Below are 21270 nucleotides of genomic sequence, written 5' to 3'. Positions count from 1 at the left end.
GTCTCTTCTGTTTCTTTTCATTTAATTTCTTCCTCTTATTTTTTATGTAGACTAGGTTGTCTTTTATTGTACTGTGAAAAGTGTTAACAAAACACACACATCTCAATACTTTGCTTTATTCAAGTTGGCAACTCTGCCAAAGACCCTCACCAGCTCATAGAAGTGAATGTGCCCCCCCCCAGGCTGCAAATTGTTCCCCAGCTCTGCTAAAGTTCAAAAGGAAGCCAGGTTGAACCCTGGAAACTTTAAAGAAGCCGGTGTGTGTGTGTGTATGTCTTCCCAGAATCCATCCCAACATGCATCAAGAGGTCACACCAGGATTATTTGGGTGTCGCTTGAATTAATGAACCCTCTCCAGCTGCAATGGAGATGATCCTTGAAGGCTGCCGTGCCAGAGCACTGATAAATTGTGTAGAAACCTCCCTAGTCTCAGATTAATGATGAGTCTTTAAAAAAAAGAGAGCTCCCAAGACAAAGAAGAAAAGAGGTCAGGGCAGAAGGAAAGGTTCTAGGCTGGCCAAGCCCTTCCAAATAAAGCACGTGGTATTTATTTATTGACGGTTGATTGATGGCGAAGAATTGTCAAGGCACCGCGGCACATCCCAGAGAACTGACCTCTGGGGAGTCGGTGAAATGGTGTTCTTAAACATCGCGGTGGCAGGCTTCTGAATAGTGAAATAAATAAACAGGAACATTTCCTTGCAAAAGGAGGGGAAAGGCCAGTGCTTACCCATTTGCACAAATCGTTTTCCTGGGTTTTGCTCTTAAGAAGAGAGCCCGACTCCTGGATCAGGCCAACAGCCCATCCGACCTAGCACATCCTGTTCTCACAGTGGCCAAACAGATGTCCCAAAGGCCAAGCAGGACCCCAAGAGCAACAGCAATTCTCGCCACCTCCGATTCCCAACAATGCAGACTATGACAGTGGAAGCAGAAAATAGCCACTGCGGCTGGTAGCCACCGATAACCTTTCCCTCCACAAATTTTGTCTAATCCTCTCTTGAAGCTACCTAAGCTGGCGGCCGTCAATACACCTTGCGGGAGAGAGGTCCACAGAGTAACTATGTGCTGTGTGGAGAAGTGCCTTCTTTTAATCCGTCCCCAATCTTCCAACATTCAGCAACATCGGATAGCTCCAAGTGTCATGAAAGAGAGAAGCTTCTCTCCATGCATTTTTTTCTCCATGGCGTGCTTACTTTTAGAAACCTCTATCGTGTCAGCACCCAAATGTTGTAAGATTCTGGTTGGCCTTTTCCAAACCTTTTCCAGCAAGGGAAAAATAGTTTTCAAGCAACCCAGCAACAGCTTGGAAATCTTTATTCAGCTGCCTTTTCTGAGATACATATAGGCTGCAATCCTCTACTGACCTGGGAGTAAGACCCGCTGAACTCCACAGGATTTAGGCCTAATTTACACCGTTCATTTAACACCTCACGATACCACTTTAAACAGCCACGGTTTCCCCTAAAGAAGAGCTTTGGTTTGTTAAAGGGGCTAAGACAGGCATCCCCAAACTGCGGCCCTCCAGATGTTTTGGCCTACAACTCCCATGATCCCTAGCTAACAGGACCAGTGGTCAGGGATGATGGGAATTGTAGTCCAAAACATCTGGAGGGCCGAAGTTTGGGGATCCCTGGGCTAAGAGTTATATGGAGAGCCCTGTTTCCTCCACAGAGCTACAGTGAGGGGTTTAATCATCAAACCCTCTTTACAGCTCACTCTGGGAGTTGTAGCTCTGTGGGGGGGGGGCGCACGGGGGTCTTCTCTCAGCACCCTTAACAAGCAACTGCTCCTCCTTTGGGAGAAGCCATGTAACACTGCGCTTTAAATGTATGTTACGAGTTGATCCTCAGTTCCTGGTAGACACCTAGAGGAATGGTATCCAAAGCAGGCAATTCAAGACCACCATGAGGCCTAGAGGCATGGTTTTTAAATTAAAGCCATGCCTTTCGGAAAGCTGGATATTGCCGCAGAGCCTGTGCTCCTTTCCCGAAGCCGTTTGCATGCGCACAAGTTTCGGGCCGTCGCTCGTTGACTCATAAAGCTCTGGGATTCTCACCAGGCCGTGGATCCGGCTTCCGAGAAATTAATCTGGCAAAGGAATATCTCCACCCAGTTGCAAACCTTCAGCAACATTCGAAAGGGGAGAGGGAGAACTTGCTGCCGCCGCTGCATATTTCCCCTGGGTGGGCTAGGGCAGCCCAATCTAGCTCATTAATTAAAAGAGAGATAAACAAACAAGAAATGGCGCTGTCTGTAAGTAGCTTGGATTAATGGAGTGGGCTGGGGGCGGGCAGGCGAGAACGCTCCACAGCTGGCTCCGGAAGACATCTGGGACAACTCTGGAGAGGTTGGAACCACGGCAGAACGTGCTCAGGAAGAGACTTGCTGGATGGGACAAGTAAAGAAGCGTCCAGCAGCCCAATATCCTGTTTCCCACAGTCGTGGGCCAGATGCTCTTGAGAAATCACACCCCGCAGGGCGCGGGGGCAACAGCCCTTCCTGTGCTTTATCCTCTACAGCTGGTAGCAGCTGGGTATTTAGAGGCAGACTGCCACTGGACATGGAGGTTCCATTCCTAACCAGCAGAGCTTACCAAAGAGGCTCTGCCAGTTCAGGTGAGAACGGCCATCTTCATTCAGCACCCTCGTTTCCACACACAGCGGCAAGCGGTGGAGGCTGCTGCCAGGCAGACCCCACTTGCCTGCATTTATTAATGTTTAACCACAGGTGGCACTGTGGTTAAACCACTGAGCCTAGGGCTTGCTGATCAGAAGGTCGGTGGTTCGGATCCCTGTGACGGGGTGAGCTCCTGTTGCTCGGTCCCAGCTCCTGCCAACCTAGCAGTTTGAAAGCACATCAAAATACAAGTAGATAAATAGGAACCGCTACAGCGGGAAGGTAAACGGCGTTTCCATGTGCTGCTCTGGTTTGCCAGAAGTGGCTTTGCCATGCTGGCCACATGACCTGGAAGCTATACGCCGGCTCCCTCGGCCCATAATGCGAGATGAGCGCGCAACCCCAGAGTCGGTCACGACTGGACCTAATGGTCAGGGGTCCCTTTACCTTTACCTTTATTAATTAATTAATTAATTAATTAATTATGTATATCGCACAATGCCCACAGGTCCTAGGGCGGTTCACCACATAAAATCACAACCGGAAAACACAAGGTAGATAATAAAAATAGAAACAAGAACAGGGCAATAATGCCCCCTCCCCAAAGCATTTTTAAAAGGGTGCTGGATGTCAATCAGCCCAAGGTCTGGTTAAAGGGGAACGTTTTTGCCTGGGGCCTAAAGGCGTATAATGGAGGTGCCAGCCAAACCTCCCTGGGGAGAGCATTTCGCAAACAGGGAGCCACTGTAGGAAAGGCCCCGTTCGCGTGTTGCCACCCTCCTCACATGGAGGAGGCACGCAAAGAAGGGTCTCAGAAGATGATCTCAGGGGCCAGGTAGGTTCATATGGAGTGAGGCAGTCCTTGAGGTAATTGCAGTCCTGAGCCTCATATTTACAAGCAGCCCAGAGGGCCGCAACAACCATCAACCTCTTCCTCCTTAGCCTTAGGCCCCACCTGTCCTATGCAATCCCATTTCAAATTGCCTTGGCTTCCCCCAAAGAACCCTGGGAAACTGGTTTGCTGCAGGCGCTGAGAGTTGTTCAGATACGCCTGTTCCTCTCGTAGAGTTACAATTCCCCAGAGTGAATGGCTGTTAAACCTCTCTGGAAACTATAGCTCTGCGAGGGGAAGAACAACCCTCAGTGCCTGTAACAAGTTTTGACTACAGCTCCTATCATCCCTGACATGAGGGAGTCCTGAAGGATTCCGGAATGTTTTCCTTCCCTTCCTTACAGAGATCTCCAAGCCATACATCCACGCTGTATATTTAAAGCAGTATCATAACACTTTAGTAGCTATGGCTTCCCCTGGGGGGGGGGGAATCCTGGGAACTGTAGTATGCCAAGGGTGTATTCCTCTCATGGAGCTAAAATTCTCAGAGCGGCTTAACAACCTTTCTCTAGGGACCTTTGCGAACTGTAGTTCCATGAGGGAAATTGGGGTTGGGGTGGGTCAACAGCTCTTGGTACCTGTAACAAACTATAGTTTCCAGGATACTCTGAGGGAAACCATGACTGTTTAAAGTGGTATAAATGTATAGTGCCGTTGTGCAGATCTCAGCAGGCAGGAGGAGGATGGGAATAAAACTGCAATTTTAGTTGACTTTGGGGCCCTGGCTCCACCTTATGTGAGGTTCCTCACTTCTCCCACGATTGCTAAAGTGGTATTAAAATGCTTTAAAAGTATGGTATGGTAGAAGCCTAGGTAAAGGGACCCCTGACCATTAGGTCCAGTCGTGACCGACTCTGGGGTTGCGCGCTCATCTCACATTATTGGCTGAGGGAGCCGGCGTACAGCTTCCAGGTCATGTGGCCAGCATGACAAAGCTGCTTCTGGCAAACCAGAGCAGCACATGGAAACGCCGTTTACCTTCCCACTGTAGTGGTTCCTATTTATCTACTTGCCTTTTGACGTGCTTTCGAACTGCTAGGTTGGCAGGAGCTGGGACCGAGCAACGGGAGCTCACCCCGTCACAGGGATTTGAACCGCCGACCTTCTGATCAGCAAGCCCTAGGCTCAGTGGTTTAACCACAGCGCCACCTGGGTCCCTGGTAGCAGCCTAGGACCGCATAACTCCTTCTTCGCATCTTTGCGCCATGGCAAGCGAGAACAACCACGTTTTTAAGAGGTTCTTTCTAGACGGTTTAAATATTATTATTATTATTATTATTATTATTATTATTATTATTTTAGAAATTACTTTTAATGGTGCTGCTTTTGTGGTTTGCTGCCCTGGGATCCTTTGGGAGGAATAGAACTTTAATAAATATATTAAAATATTAAAAGGAACCACAAGGATTGTGACTACACACAAGGACGATGAATGGAGAGCAGCGGAGAGTCCCAAGGGGAATATTTTCAGTTTAAGCCCCCACCCCTAAGTGCAGTCAACATGGAAGGAAGTGTCTTGTCTTGGGGGACAGATTTTAAATTTAAAAACCCACCAAATTTTGGGCGCAACCTTCCCCGTCATGCTCCTCTCTCCCTGCTCTCCCCCACCCTCTCTGCCATGCCGCTAGGCCACACCTTATGTTTAAAAAGAAGTGTTTTTGTATATGCTGGAAGTTGCCCAGAGTGGCTGGGGCAACTCAATCAGATGGGTGGGGTACAAATAATAAAACAATTCTTATTATTAAAGCGCTACTTTCTAAAAGTTGTGGCTTCCCCCAAAGGATTCTGGGAGCTGTAGTTTGTTAAGGGAGCTGCGAGCAGTTAGGAGATGCCCTATTCCCCCTACTAGAACTACAGTTCCCAGAGTTCCATGGGAAGAGGGGACCAATTGTTAAACCACTCTAGGAATTGTAGCTCTCCGAGGGGAACGAAAGGATTGGCCAGTGCCTGCTGGGGCTGATGGGAGTTGGAGTCCAACAGCATCGGGAGGCTGCCAGCCCTGAAACAGCACTTCAGACGAGACACAGAATGTTTAATCTTCCCCCAGGACTTCCTCCACGAGGTTCGCTCTTACCATAATGCCTGTGAGCAAGCAGACGCCTTTGCCGCAGTATGTGTGTGGAACCATGTCGCCGTAGCCGATGGACAGGAACGTGATGGAGATGAGCCACATGGCACCCAGGAAGTTGCTGGTAACGTCCTGCTGGTCATGGTACCTGCCGAGGAAATACAGGCACAGTTAAGGAACTTTTTTTAAAAAATAAAATGTTCATTAAATTTTCTAGTTACAGGTAGGTAGCCGTGTTGGTCTGAGTCGAAGCAAAATAAAAAAATTCCTTCAGTAGCACCTTAAAGACCAACTAAGTTTATATTTTGGTATGAGCTTTCGTGTGCATGCACACTTCAGGTATCTGAAGAAGTGTGCATGCACACGAAAGCTCATACCAAAATATAAACTTAGTTGGTCTTTAAGGTGCTACTGAAGGAATTTTTTTATTTTGCATTAAATTTTCTGTTACAGTGGTACCTTGACTTACGAAGGCGATCCATTCCGCGGAGCTCTTCATAAGTCGAAGTCTTCAGTTGTCGAAGCGCTCATTTTGCGCATGCGCAAAGCGCAATTTTGCGCTTCTGCGCATGCGCCAGTGGCGAAAAGACTTCCGGGTTTGTCGACTTCAGAAGTCGAAACCTTCGGAAGTCGAGTTGTTCGGATGTCAAGGTACCACTGTACACAGTTTAAAATACTCATTTTAACATCCTTAAAATATCAACGACTTCCCTTCTTCTCCTTCCATTGTTCGTTTTGCATATCATAGATTCCTGCATATTTTTCAAAAACGAAACCATTCAATATAGTATTCCATTATTGCACCCATCAAACCTCATTTACACTTCTGAATTTATCTTCTGTGTTTCTCATATTATAAGACACCGTCTTATATTTATTTTTCCTCAAAAAAACACAGCATGGCTTATTTTCAGGGGATGTCTTATTTTTATTACGTATGGTACAGCAAGAAGCTTCGTCGGATCCGGCTCTGTCGGGCGGGGTGGGGGAAAGGCGAAGGAACGATCCTGCTCCTTTCCCCCACCGCTGCCAAGCCCCATGCCGGCGACAAGCGGCGGCGGGGAAGACGTTCCCCCGCCACCGCATCTTGCCTGCCTCCCTCGGCACTGAACAGAACTTCGGAGACCTCCGAAGTTGCGTTCAGTGCCGGCTTTTCGCAGCAAGACGCAGCGGCGGGGGAAGACTTTTCCCTGTCGCCACGTCTTGCCTGCCTCCCCCGGCACTGAACGCAACTTCAGAGGTCTCCGAAGTTCTGTTCACTGCCGAGGGAGGCAGGCAAGACGCGGTGGCGGGGGAACGTGGCGGGGCGTCCGTCTGAGGCAGCCCTGAGAAGCGGCTGCCTCGTGTTGGAGGCTTCGTGGCTCCTCTTCGTGGCAGCAGCATCTTCCTTTTCCTCCCACCACAACCCGGTACGGCTTATTTTCGGGGTATGCCTTATATTTCACCAACCCTTGGAAACCCTGCCATGGCTTATTTTGTAGGTATGCCTTAAAATATGAGAAACACGGTTAATGCTGCCAACATTTTCGGGTGTGCACAATTTCCCCGCCCCCAGATATTCAATAAACGTTTCCCAATCTTCTCTAAATGTATGTTCTTCTTGTTCTCTAATTCTATATGTTAAATCTGCAAGCTGTGCATATTCTGTCAACTTAAGTTGCCATTCTTCTTTAGTTGGGACCTCGCTCGTTTTCCATTTTTTTGGGCTAACAAAACACGGGCCGCAGTAGTAGTTATTGTTGTTCAGTCGTGTCCGACTCTTCATGACCCCATGGACCAGAGCACACCAGGCATTCCTGTTTTCCACTGCCTCCCGCAGTTTGGTCAGACTCATGTTCGTAGCTTCGAGGACACTGTCCAACCATCTCGTCCTCTGTCGTCCCCTTCTCCTAGTGCCTTCAATCTTTCCCAACATCAGGGTCTTTTCCAGGGAGTCTTCTCTTCTCATGAGGTGGCCAAAGTATAGGAGCCTAAGCTCCACACATAAATAACCTTTTTCAGGCCAAGGGCCACATTGCCTTTGGGGCAATCTTCTAGGGGCCATGTGGCAGCAGGGGAGGGGCCAGCAGCAAAAGTGGGCGGAGCAAGAAATGCAAACTTCACCTTCCTACAGTAGGCTGGTTTCTACACACAATTCTCGCTATACTACATCCAGGGAAGCAAGAGGCATTATATCAGAGTTCAAAGATGCAGAAACACTCAAGGAGGAGTCAAAACAGGGGCAGGGAAAGGGGTGGCTTGGGGAGAAGGGGTGGGGCCTACAGAGAGTCCCATGGGCCAAACAGAGAAGCTATCCCTGGTGTATTATTATTATCACTTGGGAAGACAGGCAAACTAATATCAGTGTACTGGAAGAAGCAAAGATCACCAGTGTTGAAGCAATGATTCTTCAACATCAACTTCGTTGGACTGGTCATGTTATGCGGATGCCTGATGATTGTCTTCCAAAGCAACTACTCTATTCCGAACTTAAAAATGGAAAGCATAATGCTGGTGGTCAACAAAAGAGGTTTAAAAACTGTCTCAAGGCAAATCTTAAAAAGTGTAGCATAAACACTGACAAGTGGGAAACCCTGGCCTGCGAGCGCTCCAGTTGGAGAACAGCCTTTACCAAAGGTGTCATGGGCTTTGAAGAAACTCGATCTCAGGACGCAAGGGAGAAACGTGCTAAGAGGAAGGCACGCTTGGCAAATCCACACCGTGATCAACTCCCGCCTGGAAACCAATGTCCCCACTGTGGAAGGAAGTGTGGATCCAGAACTGGCCTCCACAGTCACTTATGGACCCACTGTTAAAACCGTGTTTATGGAAGACAATCTTACTCGGCTACAAGTGATCGCCAAAGAGAGAAGAGAAAGAGAATTATTATTATTATTATTATTATTATTATTATTATTATTATTATTATTATCATCTTGTACCCTGCCCATCTGACTGGGTTGCCCCAGCCACTCTGGGCGGCACCCAACAGAATATAACAGAACACAGCAAAACATCACAGGCATTAAAATCTTCCAGATACAGGGTTGCCTTCAGGTGTCGTATAATTGTTTAGCGTGTACAGAATCAATCTCTTATTCTCTGGAACAACCTGCCCATTGAGATTAGGCTGGTGCCTTCGCTTTAGTTTTCGGTGCCTGCAAAAAACCACATTTTTTTGCTTAGGCAAGCCTGCCCAGCTATGTAAAGCTGATGTGCATTTTTATATATTTTTATCCAATTTTAATTATAATTGGAGGTGTGTGTGGGGGGGAATAAGGCCAACTTGGATTGTAGCCAATGGTAGCCCTACTCAGAGTAAACCCATCAAAATGAATGAATCTAAGTTAACCATGTCTATTAACTTCCAATGTGTCTAGGATTAGCACTGAATGCAACCATCAGCTTTTAGCTTCTGGCTTTCATTGGCAATTTGAATCTGTATTATTACATTTTATGTAAACCCGTTCAGAGGGTTTTTTAAATAAAATAAAATAAAATAAAATATATCTGTGGTGAGAATGAACAGGAATGGTGAGACAGTTTCAGATTTGTGCAGAGCGACATCCTGGAGCCGTAATCAACTCTTGCCATTGTGCAAAAAGTATCGCTGCATGTTAGACGGGGACAATAAAACATTTCAAACTGAAAAACGGGTACTGCGTTCTCAAAATATTCTCAAGAGGAAGCAGCCCAGGACTTTTTGTTTCCTACAACGCCAACCAAACATCAAACGTACCATTCTGGGGCAGCAAGAAAATGTGCAGCTGGAAAAGGACATTTCTGTGAATCAAAGAAACCCACGTCCTCAGAAATGCCCCTGCCAAGAATCTGGGAACTGCCTAAATGTTCTTGTGGTGGTGCATATCCACTGTTCCCCACCCCAAATGGCACACTTTGTGTCTGACTGCACTAAAAGGGAGGGGGTGTGCTTATTTTCTGAAGAGTGGTGCGTTCAATCGTTTTATTTTTAACTACAGTAGTACCTTGGTTCTCAAACTTAATCCGTTCTGGAAATCTGTTCCAAAACCAAAGCATTCCAAAACCAAGGCATGCTTTCCCATAGAAAGTAATGCAAAATGGATTAATTTGTTCCATACTTTTAAAAACAACCCCTAAAACAGCAATTTAGCATGAATTTTACTATCTAACGAGACCATTGACCCATAAATTGAAAGCAATAAACAATGTACTGCAGTCACACAATCCATCAATCAGTAGCTGAACTGGGTTCCACACAGCCATAAAAACAAAAGAGCCACAAAAACAAAAATGCAAAATAAATAGTGAAAACAAACAAACCTCAGCGTAACACGCAAAATGGAAGTGTGGTACTCAAATCGGAAGCGTAACACCCAAAACGGAGCATGTTTGGCTTCCAAAAAAAGTTTGCAAACTGGAACACTTACTTCCGGGTTTGCAGTGTTTGAGTACGAAGGCATTTGAGAACCAAGGTACCACTGTAAATCTATATCCCAACTTTTATACCCCCCCCAAAGATACAGATTTAGATCAGGGTTTCCCAAACTTGGGTCCCCTACTGTTATTTTCAGACTACAATTCCCATCATCCCTGACCCCTGGCCTCGCTAGCTAGGGGTGATGGGAGTTGTAGGCCAAAAACAGTTCATGAATCCCCTATTTATGAATCACTGCCTCGAGGCAATTTGCAATTTGCACTATGGCTGAGTGGGGATTTGAACATGCATCTCTTGGGTCCTGGGTCCAGCACTCTAACCACTACACACCACACTGATGTGGCACCTCTCTTCTCTGGAACGGAATATACTGATATCCTGCAGCTTTTCCTTACAGGGCTTGTTCAAGGAAGTTTCACCGAAGGATCAGAGCCTTCCGTGCTTTGCTACTGCAGTGAAGAGCTAGAGCAGGCAGGGCCGGCTCTAAGGCAAGCCCGGGTGGCGCAGGGAGCAGGACCGCCAGGGTGGCGTCGCGCGGCTGCGCCCACCCGCCGCAGTGACAAACAGGGCGGGGGGGCGCGCCGGAGTGATCATCGCACCACGGCGCCAGGGTGCCCGACATGCTTAAGACGGCCCTGAGAGCAGGCATCCCCAAACTTCAGCCCTCCAGATGTTTTGGACTACAATTCCAATCTTCCCCGACCACTGGTCCTGTTAGCTAGGGATCATGGGAGTTGTAGGCCAAAACATCTGGAGGGCCGCAGTTTGGGGATGCCTAAGCTAGAGGCAATTGTGACCAGTGCCTGTCGGGGCTGGTAGGGCAGAAGGCAAGGCAAGGAGACCAACAGCAGGGGGCGCCAGGGCCAACTCCAGCTTTGTCCCCCATTCTCCTCCTTCTCCCTGCTTTAAGTGCAACGCAGCAACTAAGGAGGTCAAGTGCAACCCATTGGACTGGTTTTAAGTATAAAAACGTAGGCAGGTGTTGGTGGAGAGTTTGCCCTAACAGACTGGCCTCCACCGTCTGGAAGTGTCTGAGCAGGAAAGCAGTGGGAGGGAGCTGAGTTGAAGACGGGCTTCAGAGTCCGACAGGTGATGATGACCCGTGAGGACAGCAAAACTGCTGTCGGGCCAACCTAGGCGCCGGGCTGCCAATGCCGCCAACACTCTTTAACGCTCACATTTGCACAAGCACCCTTGGACAGGCAGCTGAGAAGCCGGCTTTGCCTTGCAGCGGGATTGAAACTAAGCCCCCAAAGGGGTGGGTTTTAAAGAGGATTGGGCAAACTCATGGAGGGGAATAAGGCTCTCGATGGCTGCTAACCACCATGGCTACGCTCTGCCTCCACAGTCAGAAGCAGCAATTTTTTCCTGAATTATCAGCTGCTGGAAACGGCAGAGGGGGAGAGGGCTCTTGTGCTCAGAGGGCCTGATCCAGCAGAACTCTTCTTATGTCCTTACATCTTTAACCAGGTTATTCCTTTTTGGGGTGGTGGGCTCCAATCTTGGACTGGAAAAGACAGGGTGAGCAATTATAGTCGATGGGGAAAGTCTTGCACAACAAACCTGCTCTACACCCCCCCCCCTCCCCACATACACACAAAAAAGAAACTGGACAAATTACAATAAGGAAAGTCATGGAGGGGAGGAGATACAGTGAAAAAGCAGAAAGTCATAGGATTCTAGAGCTGGAGGGGAGCACGAGGGTCATCTAGTCCAACCCCCTGGAATGCAGGAATATTTTCCCCAATGTGAAGCTCGAACCCACAACCCTGAGATTAAGAGTCTTGTGCTCTACTAACTGAGCTATCCGTTTATTTGTACAACATTGCCTGATCTCCTTGCAAACCAATCAGGGCCGTTGGCTGGTTTCTGCACATGCTTTAGTGTCTCTCTATCCTTCATCTGGCCGTGATCAGAGTTCAAGGACAAATGCCTGCCTGGCAAAAACAGTGCAGAGCAAGGCCAGAGAGTGGGTGTGGCCAGGAAAAGGGGTTTGGCCAAAATACTAATGCTGCAACCCTGTTCACTCTTATTCCATTGGAAGATAGCAAAAATTCCTTTGGGGGGGGACGACACGGACGTAGGGGTACGCATACCCCTAAAAATTCTGTGGCTTTTTGTACTTTTGTCCATTTGCTGTATTTATTTTTCCTGATTTGAACTATAAACTGGTGATTTTCTTGAGTCAAAATGAGAGTACCCCTAAACATTTTTATTTTTTACAAGAAAGCACTGCCGAAAATCATTTGCAATGCATCCTGTTACAATGCATGCAGGAGAAACAATAGACTTGTACTCCAATGCTCCAGAAGGCAGGATTAGAGAACCAACAGGTTAAAATTGCAACCGGGAAGGTGATTGGTTAGAAAGGCACATTTTGGCAACCAAGGAAGAAAACACTGGGGTGGGGGGTGGCCTCTGGAGAGAATTCCAAGGGCCAGGCAGAGAGGTCTGGAGGGCCACATTCAGCCCAAATGCCTTGAGTTCCCCACTCCTTCCCGCTCTAATTCAACACACACACACAGAGGAAATCATTACCTACCTAGAAGCACTTGAACCAGGCAGGAAAAGAAAGGGGGGCCCCACACGCCCACCCCTATCAATACCCTGGTGCCACGGCCGGACACTGGACATTCTCATCTTAAAGATGGGATTCGTCTTGATTTTGGAGGAGGACAGTGGGCCCAGCTGTCAGCAACAGGATCCCCCACCCTCCTCTTTCGCAGCCTCTCTACCAGATCGTAAAACAGGCAAAAGCCAGATGGGGTTATTTTGGCTTGGTTTCTGAGTGATCAGTTGGGTCCAAGTTTCTCAACCCATCACTCTCAGAATTATGGGGGTTTTGGCATGCAATTTTTTTTTCTTCTTCCCAAAGAAGGAGAAGGGGTGGGGGTGGGGAGAGGAAATCTAATTCCCAACATCTCCTGGATGCGAAGAGGCTCATGAAGTATGGGAGCATAAAAGTGAAATATGGTGTACTTATACAGAGACAAACAGGCCCATCCGATGTTCGCCTGAAACACTTGCCTTCCCTCGAATTCTATTTTGCAGAAAGTGTATGAAGTTTGGGCAGGGGCAATTCAACCAAAAGCTCAGACCCCCATTTACTAACTAAGCTAAGGCTCAACCCTGGGAATTTGAAGGATTAAAGAACACTTGAAAATCTCTCAGTGTTTTCAGATTAAGTCTAGGACTTTGTCCAGGTTGAAGGGTGGGGGGTAGTATTTGTTTGTTTTTTAAGTCATCTTCCATGTTACACAGAACTCTTAGAATACACAAGGTTTGAAGTTACACAGAGCTCTGCATCAGGATGAATAAAGCTAACGCCTTTGACTAGGACGTCAGGACTCTTGCCCCAGCTTAAGGTGACTCATGTCAACAGCACTAAATTGTGGAACTCCCACCCCAGAGAGCTGTGTTGAACATCTTTGTTGCTTGAACATTTGCTTTATGCTAAAGACCTCTACGCACAGGTCTTTGGCAGTTAAGGGGTGGCTGGTTTGGCAATGGGAATTTGCCAGCTATCCTACAGGGAGGGAGGGAGAATTTGCCCATCACCCGACTTCAAAGTGATCCCTCCTGCAAATAAAACGTTAGCTGATGATCAACTGTGCACACAGCGACAAACGAGGTCCCATGTTAAAGGTCGGAGCTAAATAGGGAAGGGAATCGAAAGGTCAGAAATGACTTATGACAAGGCTCATGCAAAAAGGGGTGAGAGGAACCAGAAAGTCGTGTGCTGCCTCCCCTGTTGGAGGCAGCGTGCCTCTGAATTATCCGTTGCTGGGAATCACAAGCAGGGAGAGCTGCTGTTACTCTCAGGTCCTCATTATAGGCTCCCCAAGATGCATCTGGCTGGTCACTGTGAGAAGAGGATGCCGGAATAGATGGGCCACTGGCCTGGTCCAGTGGGGCTCTAATTATATTCTTAGGAATAACAGTGAGACAAAGGGTCTTTCCTTTATGCTCTGCCTTTTGGCTTCCTGAAGGAATCCAGTTGGCCACTGTGAGAACAGGATGCTGCACTAGACAGGGCTTTGCAAGGCTGTCCAACCATAGCTGGAAATGTCATTAGGACTTGAACCCAGGACACTGCAAGGGAGACACCAAGCAGTGTCCCTTTCCTTTTTATATATATACAAGCTCCCCAGGAAACTGCTTTTGTTGCATCCCAGAGCAGGTGGGTGGTTACGCTGTCCACATCGTGTGTTTTTTAAAGTCGTTTTGGAGGGTCTTCAAGAGACTGGCTCTTGTTGTTTGGTCTGTGGTCAGTATGGGGTTTCTGAAGGACCATGATGGGCTGGTTTGTATTTCCTTTCCTAGTTTGAGGGTAGCTTCTACTGGAGCATGGCCTGTGATCTTAACGTTGCTGGTATTTGTTGTTCTGACCAAGGGGATCAGGCCTGCTGCGAGCAGGATCCTACCTAGTCCGGACCATGGCGGCCAGACTAGTACCTGTGGCTGGTGTCACCTGGGTTCTCCCCCATATATCATATAAGCCTCCGCCTTTTAGCATTTTTCAGTAGCCTGTAGGAATCTTTAGTTTTTCTGGGTTTGCTCATGGGCTTGTGGGGTGCCACTCCTGGGAGGTGCCACTCATGTTTAGGCTGAGGTCACTGTGTGTCCCTTTCCTTAAATATGACAGTAAGATTCTAGTCCTCATGGTTCCGAACCAAGGGCTGATTAAAACAGGGTCTTAGGAAGCTCCCTCCAACAGGGCAGCTTCTGATGTTCTTAGCTCAGCGATTTAAGTTTTCACATTATTAAAACAGAACAGGACCTGACAAGTCAGAAAGCCGCATCCACCCTAATGTGATGTGGATGACTTATCCAAGCCTTTAAAAAAGGGTTTTAAAAATAAAACTTTGCTGTGATTCCCAGCACTGGGAGATGGCGAGGCAAGCAACAAGGTCAGGGTGAGAAGACTCGCTAGGGAAAAGGTTGCTATTATGGGCCATGTGGAACACACTGGCAAAGCACAAGAGCCCACCACTCATTATAAGATAGAGGAAACGTCTCCTCTCCGAAGAAGACAGACAGGAATATTGCAGATCTCTGACTGTGTTCCTTAAGGGAATTAGAGGCAGGCAGGTGTGTGCAAGCAAGCAAACAAACAGAGGTTTACATGGAGGAGGAGGAGGAGGAGGAGGAGAACAGCTCCCAGTACTGTAATGAGAAAAGCCTGCATTTCCTTTGTCAAGAAGGCAGAAAAACTGACACAAGCCTTTGATGCTGGAGTAAGGCTTCACGGCCCAAGGATGCAATAAGGGCCTGGCTGCTGGATCAGGCTAAAGGTCCATCTAGCTCAGGCATCCCCAAACTTCGGCCCTCCAGATGTTTTGGACTACAGTTCCCATCTTCCCCGACCACTGGTCCTGTTAGCTAGGGATCATGGGAGTTGTAGGCCAAAACATCTGGAGGGCCGCAGTTTGAGGATGCCTAATCTAGGCCAGCAGTCTCTTCTCCCAGCGGTCAAGCAGATGCCTCTTTTCCAAGAAGGCCAAATGAAAAGATTCCAAGAGCTCTGGCCAGGTAGTAGATTAATTTTTAGAAAGTTTAAAGTTGAGAATAATAAGACAAATTCCAGTAGCAATCCATCATGAATGGTACGCTTTGACCCTGAAACTATGAAACTAGAGCTGATGAAGAATAAACCAAAACAGGGCCTTGTCCTGGATTTCTAAAAACTGGATTGCTACTGGAATTTGTCTTATTATTCTCAATTTAAAACTTTCTAAAAATTAATCTACTACCTGCCCAGAGCTCTTGGAATCTTTTCATTTGATTTTCCCAACTCTTCAAGGACTCCAATTTATTTAGTCTTCCAGGAAGGCCGGCAGCAGGACCAGAGGGCAATGGCAGCTCTCTCCCTGGTGGTGATCCCCAGCACATGGCATTATTCGGCTTCAATTCCCCACATCTCCAGTTAAAAAGACTTCTGACAGCAGCGGAGTTCAACGGGTCAGTGGCAGAGCATCTCATTTGCATGCGGAAGGTCCCGGGTTCAATCCCCGATAGCATCCTTCCAGGCAAGGCTGGGAGAGAGACCCGTTTGAAACCCTGGAGAGCCACTGCCAGTCAGTGTAGATTGCATTGAACTAGATGGGGCAATTTGCTACGAGGCAGCTATTCAAATCCCTATTTAAAGCACCCCTTTCTTCAGAACCATGAGAACCGCAGTCTTGCTGGTATATTTAAGGAAAGCACCACAACTTGGTGGCAGGGCACCTGCAGGGCAGAAGGCCCCAGGTTCACTCTCCAATGGCGCTGGAAGGGAAGAGAAGTAGCTCAATTGTAAGAGTGTTTGCAGAAGGGCCCATGAAGGGTTCTGCTGGATCTGGCCAACGGCCCACCTAGTCCTGCATCCTATCCTAACAGCAGCCAACCCAATGGAAGCAGAACCTGAGCGCAAGAGAGCTCTCCTCTCCTGAAGCACTACTGAATCATCACAGCTAATAGTCATAGAATCATAGAGTTGGAAGAGACCACAAAGGCCATCCAGTCCAACCCCCTGCCAAGCAGGAAAGACCATCAAAGCATTCCTGACATATGCCTGTCAAGCCTCTGCTTAAAGACCTCCAAAGAAGGAGACTCCACCACACTCCTTGGCAACAAATTCCACTGTCGAACAGCTCTTACTGTCAGGAAGTTCTTCCTAATGTTTAGGTGGAATCTTCTTTCTTGTAGCTTGAATCCATTGCTCCGTGTCCGCTTCTCTGGAGCAGCAGAAAACAACCTTTCACCCTCCTCCATATGACAACCTTTTATATATTTGAACATGGCTATCATATCACCCCTTGACCTTCTCTTCTCCAGGCTAAACATACCCAGCTCCCTAAGCCGTTCCTCATAAGGCATCGTTTCCAGGCCTTTGACCATTTTGGTTGCCCTCTTCTGGACACGTTCCAGCTTGTCAGTATCCTTCTTGAACTGTGGTGCCCAGAACTGGACACAGTACTCCAGGTGAGGTCTGACCAGAGCAGAATACAGTGGTACTATTACTTCCCTTGATCTAGATGCTATACTCCTATTGATGCAGCCCAGAATTGCATTGCAGATCCTTTTTTAGCTGCTGCATCACCGGTAGCTGTATTCTCTATGGTAAGAAAAGGCTAAATAAAGGGATCTGTCTACCGCAGCATCCTGACCCCACAATAAGCGATCAGATGCCCCAACAGGACCTGAGCACACCAGCTCTTCTCCCTACACCTGGTAATCAAAGGCATGCATACAAGCAGACGCCCTATGAGAACAACATTCTACACCTGGAAAAACATGGAAATCCAAGCACCCCAGCTCTAAGGGGTGGGGTGGGGTAGCAGTTTCGTTAGCACCCTGCGCATGCTCAGGAGCTTGCTGTTTCTGTACAGCTCGCTTTTCAAGTCACAGCCCCGCCTGGCATCAGAAGTGCTCTCCCGGCTTAAAACCCAACAAGCTTACAAGGAGTCCCTTCCGAAAGCAGTGTGCCCCCCTCTCCAAAAGCAATCCTCTGTGGCTGATAGACTCTGGCTAAGCAGAGGAAAGAAGCTAGGACTCAGCAGGTGGCGCCCATGCGTCAAATAAACTCCCTTTATCCATTTCAAACCAACCCACAGCATCTGTAGAAGCAGAGAAGGAAGGATTGCTTGCCTCCCCATCTGAAAGAGGCCCGGGGGTGTAATCCTACACACAAGGAGACACAAGGGCCTCAGTTTGCTTGTTCATTTCAATGGGTCTAACTCTGAGGAGGGCTAGCACAGGATACAACCACCCTCTCTCTCAAATATTCTGATCCCGCAGGGAAGCCATTCTTGGTTTCAAGTGTGCATGGGAATGTAACCAAGCACAGACACAAGGAGGTCTCGTGTGGCTGCTCAGCTGTGTGCTCTGCACATCCTCAAGAGACACTCGCGAGCCCTTCACAAAGCTGGGAAATAGATCACAGATATGACTTCAAAGGCGGGTGGGTGGGTGTGGAGATTATAAAACTGTTGTGACTGGCGCTGGCTACAATCTATTCTTGTTTTATTTATATTCATTGAACCCCCCATTTTTGCCCTGGTCCTGACCGTCAGTGGGATGTGGCCCCCAGAATGTTGACCAGATGGGAATGTGGCCTTCTGTCACAATGGTACACTGGGCTACAGGTACCGGGCATAACATCGAAATCATAGCCTGGGAAAAGCTCTGGAACAAAACCATAAACTTTTCAGCCTGCTATCTGAGAAAGGAAAGCATACAAAAAATGCTCTATAGGTTGGTACCTGACGCCCAGTCAATTGGTTAAAATTTACAAGAGAGGGTCCAAACTGTGTTGGAAATGTGAAGAGATTGAGGGATCTTTCATACATAGTTGGTGGCAAATACTATGCCCCCAAAGATGGTGAGCTTTTTATTATTATTTTAAAAAATGCATTTCCAAAGAAACCAGAAACCTTTCTATTAGCGATAATTGGTGATGAGCTCCCCTCGAGGGTACTCAATTTATTTCTTTATGCTACAGCAGCGGCCAGAATAGTGCCTGCTAAAAGTTGGAAAGGAAAAGGGAAAATCAACAAAAGAACAATGGCGGTATAAATTGACAGAAGACGCCGAACTCGCGAGCATGACAGCCAAAATAAGGAATCAGGGTGGGAAACCAATGAAGGGCGAATGGGGAAACTTTTGGGGAGTTGATGCTAAAGCGAAATGACAAATAGGGATAATCCTCTGAACAACAAATACAAAGAAGGGGGAAAGTAGGGTGGATTAATATATGGATATGCAGCAATAGTGGATCTATTACAAATAGAAATAATAATAATAATAAATAAAAAAAATATTATTTATGCCCCGCCCATCTGGCTGAGTTTCCCCAGCCACTCTGGGCGGCTTCCAACAGAACAGAACATTAAAATGCAATAATCTATTAAACATTAAAAGCTTCCCTAAACAGAGCTGCCTTCAGATGTCTTCTAAAAGTCTGGTACAGTAGTTGTTTTTCTCTTTGACATCTGGTGGGAGGGCATTCCACAGGGCGGATGCCACTACCAAGGAGGCCCTCTGCCTGGTTCCCTGTAACTTGGCTTCTCGCAGTGGGGGAACCAGCAGAAGGCCCTCGGCACTGGACCTCAGTGTCTGGGCAGAACGATGGGGGTGGACAGTAAAGTATGATTTGTAAATAGAAAAATTGAAAATCCATTTTTTTAAAAAGGGGGGAATGCAGCCCTCGGGCTTTGGAAAAGGTCCCACCCCACCCCCGCTGCTATATATTAATAAGCAAATTCATTCCGCCAGCTGTAGCCTCATGTAGCCAAAACAGCACTAGGTACAAGAGAAACAGCAGCGGTTTGAGGGAAACCCCAAATTTTGCAACAGTACAAAAATGAAATTGGAAGGAATTCTACAAGAAGGCCCGCCCCCCAAAGCAAACCAGTGAGGACTGAGCATGCCCAACAAGCACAGAAAACTGATGGATTCATAGGGAAAAGAGAAGAGAATAAAATGGCAGCGATAAGTGGCTGGGACCCTGGGCAGGAACATTTCCTGGTGAAACATTTTGTTGCAGCACCCACTGCCTTTCTACCCTTTAAAAATGAGGGGCAACCAGAAAGCTGGTCAGGATCCAAGCCACTTTCCCCCCCCCCCCAGTGCACCCTATTCACAAGCCCCTTCCCTATAAAGATACCAGTCCTCATGTTTTTGCACAAACACCTGATTTTAAAGAGAACCGGAAGATGCTTTATACTGAGTCCATTCAGCTCCATACTCTCTCTACACCAGGCATAGGCAACCTTGGCTCTCCAGATGTTTTGGAACTACAACTCCCATGATCCCTGACCACTGGCCCTGTTAGCTAGGGATCATGGGAGTTGTAGTTCCAAAACATCTGGAGAGCCAAGGTTGCCTATGCCTGTTCTACACTGACCAGCAGGAGCTCTCCAAAGTTTCAGACGAAGGGCATTCCCAGCCCTACCTAGAGATGCTGGACCTGCAACCAACTGACGCTCTACCGCTGAGCTACAGTCACGCAATACACTGTGTCGGAGGAGTGGTCCATCCAGCTCAGCATGCTCCGCACTGACTGGCAGCAGCTCCCCGGGGTTGCAAGCAGGGTTTCCTAGCCCTACCTGGAGAGGCCATTGGGGATTGAAGCTGGGACCTTCTGCAAGAAAAGAAGACCGTCTGCTGCTGAGCCATGATTCTTCCTCTAGCGAGTGGGTGGGTGGGGCAATGAACAGGGGGGGTGTACATGCCTGGAGGGGGGGGCATAAGGAAATGTGGTGCCAGAGTACCGGCCAGTGCACAGTCGCCTCCAGCAACTCAAAAGAGAGATCCCTTGAGCAGGACGGGTTTTTTAAAAACCGATCAGCACATGCCTTTTTGTCCCCGCTTCCTTTCCGCTGCAACCGTGCTCATTTCTCATTTTCTAAATTAAAGCTACTCTGCCAGGCAGGTGGCTTCTCCTGGCTCTCTTCCCTGGTTGCCAGGGAGTCCCGCCTGCACCCCATGTGCGTTCTATCTGCCCCCCCCCCGATTCTTCCCCATGCAACTCCTGTACAAGGCTGTTTGTGAACACCAAGGCTCCATGTGTGTGTGAGAGAAAGAAAGTGTGAGAGTGTGTGTGTGCATCTCTCTCTCTCTCTAACTGCACATTTATTCCAAGCAAGGGGTGCTTGTTCCCAGCTCTGTATCTGCTGAATAATGCCACAGCACAGCGGAAGGGTATTTTTAGTAGAGGAAAAACCGCAGGCAGGAAGGGGGGGGTGGCTAACTAAACCCTCTCCCTCCTCTCTCACCTGTTCGAGTGGTGGTTAACTTAACCCATGGGTAGGCAAACTAAAGGATCTGGCCCCTTCTAAATCCAGCCTGCGGACGGTCCGGGAATCAGCGTGTTTTTACATGAGTAGAATGTGTGCTTTTATTGAAAATGCATCTCTGGGTTATTTGTGGAGCATAGGAATTCGTTCCTTTTTTTCTTTTCAAAATATAGTCCGCCGTCCGCCCCCCACAAGGTCTGAGGGACAGTGGACCGGCCCCCTGCTGAAAAAGTTTGCTGAACCCTGACTTAACCCCCTTCCCTCACATACACCTCTTTGGGTAGTGGTTGACTTAACCCTTTCTCCCCACCCAACCCATCCGAGTGGTGTTTACCTTAACCCCTTCCCCAATTGTTTTCTATGCCCTCCACCCCTCTGCTTTCCTTTTTTTAAACACAGAACAACAGACAGTGACAATCGGAACAGAGGCCTCCTCAACTGAGCCAGCCTTGCCCTGTTTAGCAGCACTTAGCAGATTCATTTAATTTGGGGTACCACAGCCATGGAAAGAAACTCC

At 47.9% G+C, this 21270-nt stretch overlaps 1 protein-coding gene across 3 annotated transcripts in view; it reads right to left on the bottom strand.

Annotated features, from left to right (window-relative positions):
* The window catches only part of KCNN3 (potassium calcium-activated channel subfamily N member 3), a 92367-nt gene that overhangs the window by 32203 nt on the left and 38894 nt on the right, over positions 1–21270 (bottom strand). For all 3 annotated transcript variants that reach the window (XM_060269989.1, XM_060269990.1, XM_035099031.2), the window contains one exon: positions 5586–5727. In XM_060269989.1, coding sequence (XP_060125972.1) covers positions 5586–5727 — 142 coding nt within the window. The remainder of the gene's footprint in view (positions 1–5585; positions 5728–21270) is intronic.

Source organism: Zootoca vivipara, chromosome 17, assembly GCF_963506605.1.
Source record: "Zootoca vivipara chromosome 17, rZooViv1.1, whole genome shotgun sequence".
In the NCBI taxonomy this organism is placed as follows: domain Eukaryota; kingdom Metazoa; phylum Chordata; class Lepidosauria; order Squamata; family Lacertidae; genus Zootoca; species Zootoca vivipara.
Note: the sequence above shows the minus strand (reverse complement) of the source record. Positions and strands in the feature narration are given on the sequence as shown.